Source organism: Mesocricetus auratus, unplaced genomic scaffold (genome assembly GCF_017639785.1).
Source record: "Mesocricetus auratus isolate SY011 unplaced genomic scaffold, BCM_Maur_2.0 Super-Scaffold_15014, whole genome shotgun sequence".
Lineage (NCBI taxonomy): Eukaryota > Metazoa > Chordata > Mammalia > Rodentia > Cricetidae > Mesocricetus > Mesocricetus auratus.
The window spans coordinates 10,884,577-10,902,053 of NW_024429186.1; the positions used below are offsets into that span (position 1 = coordinate 10,884,577).

The 17,477-nt window shown below is 48.9% G+C and overlaps 1 protein-coding gene across 5 annotated transcripts in view; it reads right to left on the reverse strand.

The window, feature by feature from the left end:
• Positions 1-9,163: 9,163 nt before the first annotated feature.
• The window catches only part of Eml1 (EMAP like 1), a 153,433-nt gene continuing 145,119 nt past the window's right edge, over positions 9,164-17,477 (reverse strand). For all 5 annotated transcript variants that reach the window (XM_040742513.1, XM_040742514.1, XM_040742517.1 and 2 more), the window contains 5 exons: positions 14,055-14,152; positions 13,855-13,942; positions 12,438-12,533; positions 11,305-11,435; positions 9,164-10,658 (listed from right to left, as the gene is read on the reverse strand). In XM_040742513.1, the coding sequence (XP_040598447.1) occupies positions 10,533-10,658; positions 11,305-11,435; positions 12,438-12,533; positions 13,855-13,942; positions 14,055-14,152 (539 nt within the window). In that variant the 3' untranslated portion in view covers positions 9,164-10,532. The remainder of the gene's footprint in view (positions 10,659-11,304; positions 11,436-12,437; positions 12,534-13,854; positions 13,943-14,054; positions 14,153-17,477) is intronic.

Here is a 17,477-nt window from a genome sequence, read left to right on the forward strand (position 1 = left end):
AGATTCTGCAATACTCCCCAGACACTGGAGTTTCTTATTATCCTTGAAGTTCAAAGATCTCAGGAGTGGCCTGGAAAGATGGCTCGTCACTTAAGAATAGCTGTTCTTGCCGAGGACCGAAGTTGAGTTCCCAGCACACAAGGTGACTCACCACCACCCATGACTCCAGTTTCAGGGGATCCAATGCCTTCTCTGACTTCCACAGGCACATATGCCACACACACATAGAGGTGAGACACTCACACAAAGAAAATAAATCTTTTTAAAAAGCTCATGAGTGGATGCCGGGTGGTGGTGGTGCACGCCTTTAATCCCAGCACTCGGGAGGCAGAGGCAGGCGGATCTCTGTGAGTTCGAGGCCAGGCTAGACCGACAACCTCCAAAACAATACAGAGAAACCATGTCTCATAAAAAAAATATCATGAGTGTAATAAAGCCATAAGTAACCACAAAATATGATTTACATTAGCTAATAACTGTAAAAATACTTTTGAATAATTTTCACTTTGAGGAAGAAGATGTTACAGTTACAAATGAGTAAGAAAATCAATGAAAATGGGAAACATCATGGCAACAACTGTAGGAGGCTGTGATGGTAAACTAAACCAAATGCATATAAATAAGACATTCAACTTAAGATGCAGTGTAACAGAAAATGACCAAGCGTATGGTAATAGCTGGAATAATGTCAAAAACTGAAGGTAGCAAATTTGATAACTGAAAAATTAATGTCTCCCTCTGGAAGTAACAGAATAGAAACCCCACAAAGTCCAAGAAAATGAAAACTAAGTGCAGAAGAGGTTACTGAATCCCCTGGAGCTGGTAGGTTCTGGAACAGAACTCGGGTCCTCTGCAAAGCCAGCAAGCGCTTTTAACTGCTGAGCTATCTCTCAAGCTCAAAATGGAATACTGTATTTAAAAAAAATCAAATAGCAAGAACAGACCCATGGCTGGTGAAGCATGGGGGAGCCAGCCTCTGAGGTCCTCCTTGGAGACAGCATGTGACACACACCAAGGAATGCCTGAATTTTAGGACATGTGCACACACAAAGGTGGTCGTCGCAGGGTGGTGGTGGCACAGCCGGGCAGTAGTGGTGCACGCCTTTAATCCCAGCACTCGGGAGGCAGAGGCAGGCGGATCTCTGTGAGTTCAAGGCCGGGCTGGACCGACAGCCTCCAAAACAATACAGAGAAACCCTGTCTCGTAAACACACACACACACACACACACACACACACACACACACACACAAAGGTGATCGTCACAGGCTCTGGGAGTCTGGGCTTCCTGTCACAGTACACCAGAGTCTCACAATGGTGAAGAGGTCAGAGACTTAATCAATATGGCCGCATGGGGAGAGCAGAGAAAGGGCCAGGGACACCACGTCTGCCTTCCAACTTCCCGACATGAGCTTTAGGTTTGGACAGACAGAGAGAACACTGGCATGGGGAGGGCAAGACAAAGCTGTCTTGGTCAGGGTGTCTATTTTTAGATTTCTAACTCACTTCTGACCTGATTGGGTGGTCTGCAGGGGGTCCTTATTGCTTGAGAAGACAAGCTGGTTCTTAGAAGACAGTGGTCTCTGTACCTGGGCAGCCCCCTCGGCTCATTGGTGGTGTGTGGTCTGTGAGGCTCTGTTGTTGTAAGCCAAGGGTAATTGGCAGGTTTCACCCTGTGGGGCCTGTGTGGAGTCTGGGACAGGACACCATAAGAAGCAGACAGCAAGATATGTTCTGTACGCTGATCTCCTCTGCTTCAGACTTGAAGGGGAGGATGAGGTAAGTTTGGAATCACTGAACTCTTCATAAGCTCTGCTTGAGTGATTAGCATGCCTACAGGAAGGGGTTAGCAGGTAACCCAGAGTAAAGGAGACAGAAGGCAGAACGCAGGCACAAGGCTGGGCTTTCTTTCTGCGGTTACTCACCTTTGGGCCCAGGTGAGGAGTCAGCACTGTTTCAGCAAAAGAAGCTTCTAAATGTCTTTGGAGGAAGGATTCCGGAGAGTCATCCTAAGCTGGGCAGGACAGGTCATGAGGCCTCGTCCTCTCTGGACATCTGTTTCCTATAGAGACAGATTTAAGGCAGTAGACCCTAGAAGGGCAGCTGGAGGCAGCCAGAGACAGGGAGAGGACCTGATGTTGTAGAATGTTATTTTAAGATGTGTTACATTTGTTTATGCTGTGGGACATGTGTTTTAATGATACAGAGAGGTGTTGCATTCTTTCACGTTGCAGTTGTTTAACTCTGTGAAGCTGTGTTACTTTGCCTGTCTAAAACACCTGATTGGTCTAATAAAGAGCTGAACGGCCAATAGCAAGGCAGGAGAGAGAAACAGGCAGGGCTGGCAGGCAGAGAGAATAAATAGAAGAAGACCATGAGAAAGAGGAAGGAGTAAGAAAAGAAAGAGAGGAGGACTCCAGGGGCCAGCCACCCAGCCACCCAGCTACACAGCAAGCCAAGGCATACGAAGTAAAGGAAGGTATACAGAAATAGAGAAAGATAAAAGCCCAGGGACAAAAGGTACAGAGGATAATTTAAGAAACACTGGCTAGAAATAAGCCAAGTTAAGGCTGATCATTTATAAATAAGAGCATGCCTCTGTGTGATTTATTTGGGAGCTGGGTGGCAGGCTTCTCAAAGAGCTAACGGTAAACCAACTGCAATGGGGTGCTGGCAGGGCAAGCATGGGGTGCTTCTGGGTTACTTTTCCCTTCTAGCTGCTTCGGCTAGAGCAGCAATGTGCAGGGTAGATTTTTCTGTAGTATTTTGTCTGAAGAAGACTCTGTGATAAGAGAACAGGATATAGGAGATACAGATCTTTTTTGTAGAGATGGCCTGGAACCTATGATCGAGGAGGCTCAGAAGACCCAGGATCTAATGCAAAGAGAACAGGCAAAATCCTGGTGTGAATGGCAAGTTCTAAGAACCAGGAGATGAACCAGACGGCCTAGGACCCAGTCCAAGCTCAAAGGCCTGAGAAACAGGAGCCTTAACCCACTATGGAAGATAGGGGGCGCTGCTGAGGCAGAGCACCCTCACCCTCCACTTCTCCATTGGGTTCAGGGGCTCAGCTACTGGAGGAGACTTTTCTGGAGAGGTGGGTCACTTTACTTGTTGGAAATAGCCTCCCTGATACACCCCGAAATGGTGCTTCTCCAGCCCTCTGGGGGTCCCTAAGAAGTAAAGCAGACAGACTCAGGAAGCTGTGTCTGTGTGGAACATTTGAGACTGTAATGACCCCAACTCCCAAGCCCACTCCTCTCCCACTGCTAACATTCTCTTGCAGTTCCTTGGTTTTGCTTCCCGATTTCTTAGAACTTTGAAGATGTTCGCCGAAGCTGACTGAGCATTGTGGTGCACACCTTTAATCCCAGCATTAGGGAGGCAGAGTCTCTGAACTCAAGACCAGTCTAGTCTACATCACGAGTTCCAGGACAGTGAGAGCTATGTAGGAAGAGCCTGTCTCTAACAAACAAGCAAACAATAGGAAAAAAAAAAAAAGATGTTCACTGCTGTCAGAAATGGGTCCAGGGTCTTGAGAAAATGACCACTCAGGTCAAGTGTTTTGGCAAGGGTGAAGTTTTACTTCTGTATAAGGACCCAAAAACCTGGACTCAGAGGGAGAGGGGAGGACTTCTGCCAGATGGTGTCTTTACTAATTTCTTTAAAGATGGAGCTGCCTTTGTTTTCTTTAACCCTTTGATAAAGAAGGCAGCACGGTTCATTCACATTTCCATAATGCTGAGCTCATCTCCTAAAACCACGTCTTAGTTTGGGACATAATTTAAACATACTTTTTCCAAATGTCCTAGAAATAGGCAAGGGCTCAGGGTCCAGTAGGGCCAGGGCTGGTGAGGCTGGCAGACAGCGACCTCACACTCGCTGGTACTCTCCTTTGAGCATGAGGAGGCTTGTAGCCTTTAGGTAAAAAAAAAAAAAAAAAAAAAAAAAAAGCTTTGTGCGCCTTCTGCCAGGAAAACACTTTAAAGGAAATAAAGGAGTCATTTGCTAAAAAAAGGAAAAACCTACCATGTTGCCACTGTAATTTTGGAATTTTTAAAAAATTGTGTCAGGAGACATTAAGGTGTTCTTTTCCTTTAACTGGGTTGCTCCACCCCTGGGCTTTGGTCCCCAAGAAACAAACATTCATGATTTTGAGCTCAGGAAGAGGTCTCAGGGAAGGGATGCAAAACACGTTCAAATGTTCATACTTGTGTTCCCCAAGGCTCACTAAACGCGGCAGTACTGAGTACCAGTACTAGGCGATACTCAGGCAGGTTGAGTGTGATGTTGACCCTACAGACAGGGCTGGAAACCAGTCAGTGGGATAAGGAGCGCCCATCGGCAGAGGAGAGACACGGGAGAGACCAGAGGCTAGACCTGGCACTGGAGGCACACTGCCCCCAGGGAGTGACTTTGAAGCTGCATTATGAAGAGGATGGCTGGCTAGGAGTGGTGGGAGGAAGAACGGTGGACATGCGAAGACGGGGTGCTGACAGAGAACATGCTGGAGTGGGGACAGCATGCTCAGAGATAGACACAGGAACCACTTTCTGTTCTTTGAGACCACAGTAGAAGCCCAGGACGAAAGCTCCTCATTCCTTTTCATTACCATATTTGCTGTGCTGTTCAATAGAGAGAGGGGATGCCATTGTTCGGGACTCCTCCTACTTCTACTCTTTATTAGACTCTTCTTAGACTACTCTCTTAGACTAGACTTCTTTTCGATTAGAACACCAGAGACAAAAATTCTGAATAAATCAGGGCCACTTGGGTAAATCAGCCTCACCATCATCACAATCACCAGTATCATCATTATAGTTCTCATTGCTGTCATCATCACCACCCCCACTATCATCTTAACATCATCACCACCATCATTATCACTGTCGTCATCAACCACCACTCATCACCATCACCACCACCACCATCATCATTGCCCCATCATTATCAACACCATCCTAATCACCAGGTCCATTATCAACACCATTTCCATTGTCATCATCACCATCACTACTAGCATTATTGCCGTCATTGTCACCACCAACACCATGATCATCAGTGTGAGAGTATTGGTCAAGGACACACAGTATAGATCATCATACTCTGTACACGAGCTATTTATAATAAACTGTAATGGGAAACTACACATAAAGTTATATAGCTTGATGCATGCGAAAATGCCAACTAGGGAAATAGATCTAAAAATTGACTGATAGGAAATATAGGAAGGACATACACTAAGAAGCAATTGTGCTATTTTGGGGGTAGTAGGAGCAGCTGAGTCTCTTTCTGAGTTTGCTATAATAAGAGTGTACAATTTTATCATTTAAAGGAACAGTGCCTTAATTTTATAAAGAGAAGCAAACAGGGCAGTTGGTACTGTCCCTGCGAAGGCCACACTGACCTTGGGTAAATCTACTTCTAAACTGTAAGAGAGAAGGCTGTGGAAGCAACACAGTGGGAGAGTGCTTGCTTAGCAGTGCGAGGCCCTGAGCTGGAGTTCCAGATAGTGAAGAAGAAAGAAAGACAAGAAAAGAAAGACAAGACAAAAACCCTTGTTGCTAACAGAAGGGATCTGCAGGAAGCTGTCTCCCCAGGATGTGCTCCCAGTCACGGGCTGGAAACATGGTTCAAGAAGGACAAAACAGATGGCTGGAATGCCTCAGGGCTTGAGGGGTCCCCCAGATGGCTGGAATGCCTCAGGGCTTGAGGGGTTCCCCAGATGGGCTGGAATGCCTCAGGGCTTGAGGGGTCCCCCAGATGGCTTAGGCTCTCTCCCTCCGCCACTGCCCTGGCCGCTCAAGGCCACTCAAGTGCTAGGCTTAGCCTCCATCCCTGCTCACCTGCCTATCTGTACTCTTTCTGCCTCTTTGTCACCAGCCCCAATCACAGTTACACAGCAGGGGGAGCTCCCTAGTCTGAGTGCTTGCCTGGCTCAGAGGAAGAGAGGGAAGGGGGAAGAAAGAGAGGAAAAGAACGGAACACGGGTGGGCAGACAAACACACCATCCGCTCTGGACTCATGGTATAAGTTAACAGAGTCGATTGAGTACCTTCCGAACAAGGAGTCTCTGGCATCAGTGGTCCATGGAACACTCTGTGGGACACTCCCCAAGACTACCCACCCATAAGTTTCAGTTTCACTGCAGCTGTGCCAGGATTGGCCAGGACATATCCAGGTTGGTAAAACATATGGTAGTTGATGGGAACTATGGAGCACCAGGAAAGCCCTCACATGCCCATCCATCCCCACCCAGTGCTGGGGAGGTGAGGATGGAGAAGCATGGGCCCCTGACTTCCCTTTCTCTTTCTTGTAAAGCCCCTTTGGATATATCTGTTACTTGTTGCCACCAGAGAAGCTAAGGAAGGGAGGATTTATTTCGGCTCACTGTTGAAGGGCTCCGTCCACCATGGTGGGGAAGTCATGGCAGACAAGAGCGTGAGGCGGCTCCTCACACTCCACGTGTGGGGTCACCTGCTCAGCTCACCTGCTGAGTTCAGGCCCCCAGTCCATGGAGTGGTGCCACCACAGTTAAAACAAATCCTCTCACTTCTGTTAACCTAATCTAGGTAATCCCTGATAGACATGACCAGAGATTTGTTTCCATGTCTACGTGTACGGATGATACGTGCAAAATACTGATCCAATAAACGGTGTTGGGAGAGAAGCTGTCCAGACGTCTAGTTGGGGAAATGGCCAGCTTTGTAGTCACACCAGTGTCCAGACCTAGGCTAGGCAGCTGACAGTCATTCTGCACACTGCAGACTGCCCATAGCATGCAGCACCTGCTACCCTTCTCTTAGCATCGTCTCCAGTGGGTTCTTCTGATAAGGCTCACATAGAACTGTAGGATGTGGCTTGTTCCCTTATCTCTGCCACCAGCCATCGAGAAACCCTGGGCAAGCATTTCTGACCTCTCACAAAAGGCAGCCGGTTTACCACTCTGGGGGCTGCTGTGCTGCTGAAAGGGGAAGGGCAGGTCCAGATGTGGCGGGGAAAAGGGCAGGTCCAGATGTGGCGGGGAAGTAGAGCAGAGGTTGCCTCTGTCTGCTGCTGCTGCTCCATTCTGCGAGACGATCTGGCAATATCCAGGGTCCATGCTAGAACACACCCAAGCCCACTCCTCAGTAAGGAAGGGAGGAGAGGTTGGAAACCCACCACGCAGATGCACAAAGAAGCCAGCTAAGGCTTGTCACAGCTGCACTGGTGATGTAAGCAGGTGTTGAACCTTGAGCCAAGGTCTAAGAGATAAGGCATTGCAAAGGCTCCACAGGTCAAGTTACAGGTCATAATAGGCTCCCAGGAAGCCTCTTAGTCTCCCTCATGCACATGACAGACATACAAGGTCAGGAATCAGAAGACTTAAAAAGACAGGCTAGAGAAATGGCTTCCATGGACAAAGCTGCTTGCTGCCAAGCCCAAGGAGCCAAGTTCCAGCCCCAGAACCCACAGGATAAAAGAGAACTGTCAGACCGACCCCCACATGTGCACCACAGTACACAGACCTGCACCCAACCCCACTAAATCAATAAATACAATAAAATTATCTTTAAAGTATTTAAAAAGAAGTTGGGAGGAAGATTTCTCTGGTGTATGTGGCGGGGTTGTGTGTGTGGGGGCTAGTTGATCTGTCCATGACACCATCTTCCTTTCAGAAGGGAAGAGGAGGGGTCGTTTCTGTCTTCTCCAAGTGGGAGTGTGGCATGTGTTCCCTGGATTTGTGGACGATGGCTGAAAATTCCAAAGGCAAGAGAGGGCAGCTCTCAGCCATGTGCCCAGAAGAAGCTGGCGTCAGGTGTGTGAGGCACAAACGTGTCTTGGGAACCGAGGTGAGCATCCTCCATGGAAGAGAGCCAGAGAGTGTTACCTCAGTTCCCGCCGAGTAGCTCCCACCACTCCAGCCTCAGTTGGGGGACCCTCAACGGAGGAAGCTACTCTTTAAGCACAACATATTTTCCTGCTTCCAAAGACTGTGGAGATGTCAGGGTCTTTCAGGAACCTTTGAAGGCTCTTTGGGCAGTCAGGCAGTGTGCACATGCCCCCTCGCAGAGCAGAGACCAATTGCCCACCTTCTCCACACAGTGCTGAGGGGAAACGTGAACTGTCTTCTGCTATCTGGCCCCTAGGTGTGGAATGCACCCCACAGCCCGGCTGTCCAAGGACTCAGGAAGTACTAACTAAATTTTCTCCTAGTTCAAAATGAAGCTAAATACCGCTACAGTTTTCAGCATATGGATGCTAAGACACTTACCTGTTCTTTAAGCCTGAAGGTACATTTGTTCTTATGTCTTCGTTACAGAGAATCTTAATTACATCCCTCTCTCTGGCTTTCTGGACTAGTGAACAAATACTACTTGTAAAGCTAACATTTAAATATGGTATCACAACAATAGTGCCATTTGATACTATTTGCAAATAATTACTATATAATATATACTTAATATTGTGATGGTTGGCTCACATATATAAAGCTTATCATGTCTTCATAACTAATAAAATACAGTTCACATCTTAAACATGAGTGTGTGCATATAGGTCTCTCCTGATTTATAAGTTGTTTGTGCTCTCACTGAAATGTCACTCGGAAGCTTTGAATGCTTGTTCCCTGGCTGTGGCTGTTACAGGAAGTTCTGGAAACTTGAGGAGGCGGAGTTTCACTAGAGGCAGTGGTCGCGGAGGGAGGGTCCTTGGATCGCTGGTGTCTCTGGCCCCTTCCTTCTTGCTCTGTTTCCTGACTGTCACAGCAAAGGCGCTTCTCCAATCTGCTCCTCTCACCCTGCTGTTCTCCCTAAATTCCCAAGGTCAAGAGACCATGGCCTCTGACACATAAGCTAAGCCAAGTCCTTCTCTGAAATAGTTTCTGTCGGGCATTTGGTCAAGGTAACACTGAAGGAGGCAATATGCAAACTTTCATGGGCCTCTTTCCCTTCCTTGATATCTAATTATTCCTCTAACTATCAATTAAATGTGACTATTTTGCCAGCGGTTTATTTAGAGTTGTCCCATCTGATGAAGGCTTTCATACTAGAGGCAAAGCAGAAATCTGTCTGCAAGGGACCCAGGGGAATGAGCCCGCTGTGCAGGAACAGAATGTAGTGTGGCTCATATCTAATTTTAATATTTTAATTTATATACTTCCAGAAACATAGGTCAATAAGAAATCCACTTTCAGATTTTATTTCATTATAGAATATATTTGATGAGGGTACATACAAACGGCTTCATCTTGAGTCACGTTCTTTTCTGGTGCCCTGCCCTTACACAGCAGGCTTGAGATGGCAAGGGGGATGTCTCCACTGTTGTCCTCTCTGACCACGCTAAACAGCCAGCGCGGTAGAGTTCAGATAACTCAGTTCACTTACTTGCTTAAGTGAGTTTTAAAAAAAAATCTCAGTATTTGTTCTTAACTCTTTGTAATCCTTCTACTTAAAAATCCAAGATACAGTCCCCAATGTAAACAGTAAATTCAATCTGTCGCACAATGGGTAAGGCCTTCTTGACACATTTAGACCCCCTACGATCTACTCACCAGCATGTAATTTTAGTCCATATGCTCGCACTGTCCATGCAGGAGAGTCAGGAAAGGAAGCTGCCCTTAGCACGGGAGCCTCTGAGGTGCTACACTCTACAGGCTGCCACCACACTGAAGGGAGTCCCCCTCCAACTTGACCTACTTGGTCATCCAGTACAACGTGCAATATCCAGAGTACACACGTCAAGGCCCAGCCTTGGGCATTTTATCATGAGCTGCTAAACTCTATACAAGGACAATACCGTATCATGCCATTAATACACAGAGGGTGGTAGCTACATGTCTCGCCATTAACCAGGGCACAAGAACAGAGACTGGGCGGGTGGGGGGTGTAATTTGTGGAGGTGCTGAGAAACTGGCTATGTCCCGGGAAGGGCAGTGTAGCCAGAGAGTGGAAGCACCTATACACCCCACTGCACCCCACAGGCTCTGTAGTAGAAACTGCTTATCCAGAGAGAACACAACCCCTTTGTTGTCAGCCTCACAAAGGTATGGGGTTAGTGAGATCTTAGTTACGGGACCAAGGAAAGTCTGGTATTTGCATTCCTGATTCAGCTGGGCAAATCAGTTATGTGATTTATCCTTTGAGGACGAATTAGTCAGCAATGACCCCAGTTCCATGCTCCATCCTCATAAATATCCCACTTGGCAAGGTGAAGCAGTGAAGACTATATACAGTATTTTAGAAGGCATTCTGTGACCACTTTGAAGAGTTCATAGAAAAGTGACTATAAGAACACACCAGTCCCTTCCTTTGATGCCACTGCCATGTAAACCTTGGGAACTTCCTTTACCCGACATGCATTCTGTCCCGCACTATGTAACAAAGGCGGACATGAAACCGCTTATCTGGTGTGACACTTGCTGGCTGCCCAGCTAAGGTAACCGGTAGAGGGACAATTTTCCTGAGGTTTGTAAGAGTTTGTAGACAAAACAGAAATCACAGTGACCAAGCGGAACATGAGTCTGTCTGCTCCCGGAGCTCCTTCCTGTGGGGGTTAGAGGACCCGCCACTGCATGATGCTCGTGTCCTTCCCACCCGTGGAGATGAGGTGGCTGTCTTCACGGAGGAAGTCGACGTTGGTGACGTGGCTGCTGTGTCCTCCATAGATGTGGCTCGGAGCCTGGCAAAGTGTGGCAAGGAAGAAAGCTTAGATGGGGCAGACGGGACCTCAGGAGATGCTTGGATTTGAGATGGGTTCATAACTGCTCTCCCCCTCGTAAGCTGCTCTTGTCTGCTTTGTGTGCAGAGCTCAAGGGGGGTGCAGGAATAACCCCCCGGGACAGAGGCAAGCACATGATAGACCTGAGATCAAGTACAGTCAATGCCAGGGGATGCACCAGGTTCTAGCCAACTCTATGGTAGGATTAAGCAATTGCTGGGGTGAGTGACAGGGTCGTCTGGCTGAAGGAGGTTCAGATTCACCAAGGCCCAGGAAAAACAATCTAGGTACAGGATGGTCAGCTCAGCAGGGCTGGAGTGGGTGTAGGGAGGAAGGAAGTAGGTGTGTGTGTGTGCGCGCGCGCGCGCCGGGGGCGGGGGTGTTGGGGTGAAGCCCACGTAGCTGCAGAGGTAGACATACCAGATAGAGAGCTTTGTGGGCCACATCTGGGCCGAGGTTGCCCCGAGAGCAGCGGGGAACCACAGAGGTGCTCAGGCAACAGATTATCAGGGTCATATGCTGGCAGCCCTCGTCCACAGTTCATTTCCAACAGGTCAGAGCATCAGTGCATGGCCTGCAGGAGGAGTGTGCACAGCTAAGGCCTTACCCTGAACTGCGAGCAAGGGTAGGAGAAGAGGTGCACTTTGCCGAAGTCGTCGCCTGTGCACAGGAGCTTTTTCTCATGGGCCCGGCAGACGGCATTGATGTCTGTTCCGTCGGAGCCTTCTGGCCACACTCCTGAAACAGCACAGACAACACTGGAAACCCCAGAGCCACAACACGTAGGAACTGGTCACCAACAGGCCACGGGAAGAAAACCACCTTCAGTCTGGGCTTTAGAATCAAGGGCCAGGAGGAGGCTCATTTGCAACTCCTGCCTCTCTCTGACTGCTAGTTCCAGTCCACCCTGGGCCAGCCCTGAGAAGCTCTACGTCACTTCTAACAGCTTTGCTGAGTCTCACGGCCCCAGCAGCCTTGTGAATTGCCTGCCTCCACTGGGGTCCTTCTGGGTGCAATGGCAGAGTACCAGCTGCCCCCGGTTATGAAATGATGCCTTCCCATCGTAGGTCCTTGAGATTGCAGGGGTACCTGGAGGGTGGGGGCACTGTGTCCTGGGAGAGACTTTTGAATTCCTATCAACCCACTGACTTCCGGCTGTTCAGACTGTAGCAATTTATTTTAGGCTACTGTGAATGTATTTCCAAGATGAGCTTTGAAGGAAGTGAAAATTTTTAGGCTAAGGGCAAAAAAATAGAATAGTCCTAACAAGCGGTAAGTAAATCAAGTGCTGCATGGTTCATGTAGGTGCAACATCCATGTAATCACTGGACGAGGAACGCCCTGTCTTGGGGAAAGGTTAATCACCTCCTCATCCTTCTCGCCTGGCCTGAGCCTGGGCCGTGAGGAAAGTGTGTGTCATGGCCCCAAGCAGGGACAGCAGAACGACAAGATCGAAGGTGGTGGGGCTGGAACGATGGCTCAGTGATTTAGAGCGAGGGTTCGATTCCCAGCACCTACATGGCAACTAACCATTATCAGTAACTCTAGTAGCAAGGGGATCTGACGCCCTCTTCTGACTTCACGGGCACTGTACACACATGGTGCACAGACATACATGCAGACAAAACACTCATACCTATTAGCAATGAAAAATAATTTCTTAAAGAGAGACTTGAGGTGGTGTGATCTCACGCGTAACATAGTCTATGTTCAGAGTCAACGACACCTGCAAATTCCTACCGAAGACATGGAATCCCAGGGTGCAGGTGTACGTGGCCCACTCGATGTCCCTGGTGGTTTCCACACTCACGACTTGCTTACAGGCAGACGGGACCCCTGGAAGAAGCAAACAGCCTTGTGACTTTTCAGCCAAGGCCCCAGCTCTCCCTGGGGCCAGGTAGGGTCCTCAGAGCTATGCCCCATCTGGCAAGACCCCCCCCCCACATTCCTACTCCTGGGAGCAGTGTGCACAGTTGTCAGTTTGTCCGGGAGTGAGTGTGAATCTGGGTTTAAGAAGGGCTGCCTTCCAGTATCCATGTCCTCTTCTGAGACTCTCCTCTGCTACCCAGCCTGGCTCCTCTCCTCTGTGACCAGTCTCTGGTCCCCAGCCACTATTGCTCAGTGTCCTCATGGAGGGGCCGAGCGCTTCTCTGCTTCTGGGCTGTTCAGCCCTTTCCCAGCGCGCGTGTGCGCGTGCGCACACACACACACACACACACACACACACACACACACGCACGCACACACGCACGCACACATGCAGACCCTCATGCAGATCTCTGACTCTTCAGCTCTGAGACAAGGATGCAAGTGCAGGAAACCAGTTTCAGCAGGTGCCGAGACCTCCAGGCTCATCTGTCTGCTCCCCATATGAATCTCACCAATGGTTTGGGTGCCCGTGTCTGGGTAGGTCCTAGAACCAGGTCTATCCCCACAGCGTCTGCCTGCTGTGTGCCTACATGTTTTGGACCTGTAGAGGCGGGACTCCCTCCTGGGACTGGCTGCCTCTTTTCTCTGCCTTTCCCAGGCTCCTTAACAGGTGGGCAACAGTTCCAGGGGAGTGTAACTTTCTCCCCACCCACTGGCTTTTGGCCCCTCGCCGGCATCCGAACCCTGATTTCTGTATTCATAAAAGAGCATGAGTCTGAAAGTGCCAGAAGACACTGCATCATGAGAAAGTGCAGGCAACAGCAGTGAGCATCCCGAGGGATGGCGACCAGAACACCGTCATGTCCCACGGGCCCCCTGCAGTTTGCTCAGGGACGGCACATGCAGGTACTGTCATTAGCATCCTCCCTCCCCCCAGTCCCTGCCTATGCACAGAGAATAGCCAAAGGTAGGCTCGAAGAAACGGAATAGGGTCCAGGGGCTTTTATCCACCCAAGTGGGAGGGACTTGATGGTGTCTGCCTGCTTGGGAGGGTTCCTTTACCAGGGCCAATCATACTGTGATATTGACCCACCTCCTGGACCTCCACACCTCTTCCCTGGGATGGGCCCTGCTCTTCAACTAGACCCCTCCCAACCAACCCAATCCAGTGTTAGGCCAATTCTTTCCTATCACAGAGGACACTGAGGGATGGAGAGGGCCTCATCCCACACAGGCCCGTGGGAGTCTCGGAATCCAAACCCTGACATCCCGGTTGCCTGTTACTCACAGTAGAGGATTTCATAGTCGCCAGAATTGGACACCAGGAATTGTGAGTTCACAGACCAGTCGAGGTGGGTGATGAAGCTGGAGTGACCCTAGGAGAGGAGAACACTGGGTAAGTGCCTCTTGCCTTTCTGAACGTGGCAGACGCCATGCCACGGTAATGAAATGGCCACGTAAGAGTCCCCAGGAAGCAAGGAAACGTACGGAGCACTTGCCAACTCTTGTGTATTTCCTCCCGTTGTCGCCAACTCCGTATATGTAGATGCAGTTGTCGTGGGAGCCTATTGCTAAGAAATTCCCATCTGCAGAAACAGGAAAGGTGCAAATGTGAAGTCATCATTTTATTTATCACAAGAGAAAATCCTACCTGCTACTATAGACTTGGACCAAGCAGCCCAGTTAATGAATTATTCAAAGGGAAACATTGTATTTCAGTGCATCCTATACAGCTTTCAAAGCTCTCGTTTGTAAAATACCCATAGAATAATAAGTGTAAGTCTGGTGGAAGTTTATAAAAATCATTTTTCTTCAAACTTTTAAAATATAATTTTGAAATTTTTATTTTATGTGTATGCGTATTTTGTTCACATTTATGTAAGTATGTACCCTATGTATGTGCAGTGCCCGAGGAGGCCAGAAGGGGGCATCAGAACCCTTGGAACTGGAGTCACAGGTAGGTATAAGTTCAGAGGTTCAGTTCATTATCATCCTGGGACATGGCAGCACTCAGGCAGACATGGTGCTGGAGAAGGAGCTGAGAGCCCTGCATCTTGATGGGCAGGCAACAGGAAGTGAACTGAGACACTGGTGTAGGTGTAGCTTGAGCATAGGAGACCTCAAAGCCCGCCCCCACAGTGACACACTTCCTCCAACAAGGCCACACCTCTCCCATTCGTGCCATTCACTTTGGAGGCTGTTTTCTTTCAGACCACCACACACGTGCAGGCTGCCTCTCACAGTCCTCAGCCAGGCCCACTAGACAACCTCTGGGTAGTTCCCAGCGGTCACTGGCAATCACCATCATGTCCCCCAGCAGGCCCATCCTCTCCCCATAGGAGGAATGCACAGGGTGGCACGGCCTGAGACCACCAGGAAATGGGATTTTAGGATGCCCCTAGCAAAACAGCCTAAGCCGTCAGGAAGCCCAAAGGGAGAGGGCAAGCATATTTGCTGGAGAGGGGGTAAGACTATGACAGAAGCTGGGACACTGGGCAGACCATCCACACTGCTGGCGACACACAGGGCCAGGGTGCGTCATGAGATCCAGTGTCCCTAGCCGGGCATTGGTGGCGCATGCCTTTAATCCCAGCACTCGGGAGGCAGAGGCAGGCGGATCTCTGTGAGTTCGAGGCCAGGCTGGACCGACAGCCTCCAAAACAGAGAAACCCTGCCTCGTAAAACCAAAAAAAAAAAAAAAAGATCCAGTGTCCCTGCACTGACACCATCTGATGGTGACCACAGCCACTATCAACCACTAGCGACTGTCACTTTCCCAGTGGTGGCTATGGACCAGTGCTGCCCAAGCTGTTCCCACACTAACCTGCTCAGATGTTGTGAGGCAGGGGTTGCCAACCCTGTATTTTAGGATTAGACCATGGTGACCCAGGGTGTGTGTGTGTGTGTGTGTGTGTGTGTGTGTGTGTGTGTGTGTGCATACATGTGCACAGGCCGCAGTGCATGAGTAGGGCGCAGAAGATGATTCGTAGGGACTTAGTTTGCTCATTCTACCATTTGGGGCCTAGGGATCCAACTCAGGAGGCCAGGCTTGGCAAGAGGCACCTTTACCTGCTATGTGTTTCATGGCTGCCTGGGTTCCAGCATCAACTCTGGTTGCTGAGACCATTGGGGTGGTTTGAATTAAGAATGGTCCCCATAGACTCATAGATTGCAATGCTTAGTCACCATGGAGTGGTACCATTTGAAAGGATTAAGATTAGAAGTGTGGCCTTGTTGGAGTAGGTGTGGTTTTGTTGAAGAAAGTGTGTCACTGGGTGTAGGCTTTGAGGTGTCAAAAAGCTCATGCCAGACCTAGTCCGTAGTCTCTCCCTCTCTGCCTGCAAATCAGGGTGTAGCTCTCAGCTGCTGCTCCCTGGACTGCCTGCCTTCACCCTACCATGATGAGAATGGACTAAACCTCTGAAACCGTAAGCCAGCCCCAGTTAAATGCTTTCTTGTATAAGAATTGCATTGGTCATGGTGTCTCTTCCCAGCAATAGAACAGTAACTAGGACAGCCACTCCCCAAAGTCTTTGTCCACTGCCCAGGTGCTGCTCCTGGGCCTCCCTGCTGGTTTCTAGACATTAGTGACATTTTTATCTCCCATAGTCCTCTGTCAGGGAACACATGGGCACCTCCTCTTTTAGTTGAGCCTCTCAATAATGTGCTGCCTGATTTGTCAAAGCCATTGGGTTGACAAAGAGCACTAACTCCAGACAGTCGGCTGGTCCAGGGCGCTCACACGTAGTGGGTAGTCCGTGACACAGAGGGGAGGCAGCATTACCTGGAGGAAAGTTCCAGGGATTGCCATTGGGATAACAGAGAAGAAACAGAGACACATGCCCTGCAAACATGAACAACATCTGAGGAAGACAGGCTGCAGGATGAGGCTCTCTTGCACCTACTGAAGAGCTTCAAAATAACTATGAGAAGGACAAGACACCTAATGGTAACCCAAAGAAGAATGCGCATGGGGAACTAGGAAATAACTGTGAGCTGAAAACACTCCTTAAAATGCCTGAGGCGTGGCTTAGGTATGGGGGGGGAGGGGGATTTGTAGCCTAGAGCATCTGTAAGGTAAGGAAAGTTACTCCATAAATAATCTGTGTGTTTGCCCTCAGAGGCGGAAGGGTGGGAACTCAAGATAAATCAAACAGGAAAACAAAGAAGGGCAATAAACACTAGGACAGAAAAATAATAGGAAAAACCCCACCAGTGACATACAGAATTGTCCCTTTGCAAACAAAGATCAGCAAGATTGACAAAGTGGCGAAAGCCATGCTGTCACCCTTGGAAACCGTGCATAAGTGTATTGCAAATGGAATTCCTTAGACCTCAAGGTCCTTTGGAGAATCCCACCCATGTGACAAGGACCTATGGATACAACACTGCAAACTCCTGCGCTGACCTTCGGGAGCTCATTGGTTTCAGGCTTCATAGCTTTTGCTATGCTTAATCCCATGGTAACTCATGGTAGTCATGATTATGCCTGAGTTTACTGGGAATTATAGAAAAATTACATTTCTCTGATCTGTTACAGAAGCCAGTTTTTCCAGTCCTCCTGGCTGCCTTTGCTGTCATCCTGAATAAGCAGGAGGAACTCACTAAGGTTAATGATTAGTGCTTGTTCAATTCCAAAAAGAAATAAATATATTCCAAAGAATTTAGGAACCTGCTGGGCAGTGGTGGCACACGCCTTTAATCCCAGCACTCAGAGGCAGAAGCAGGGCCAGCCTGGTCTACAAGAGCTAGCTAGTTCCAGGACAGCCTCCAAAGCAACAGAGAAATCTGTCTCAAAACAAAACAAAACAAAACAAAACAAAAAAACCCTTAGGAATCAAGAAAATGATTTCTTAAAAGTTGACATTAAAAACCTTAGAGGAGCCGGGCGGTGGTGGCGCACGCCTTTAA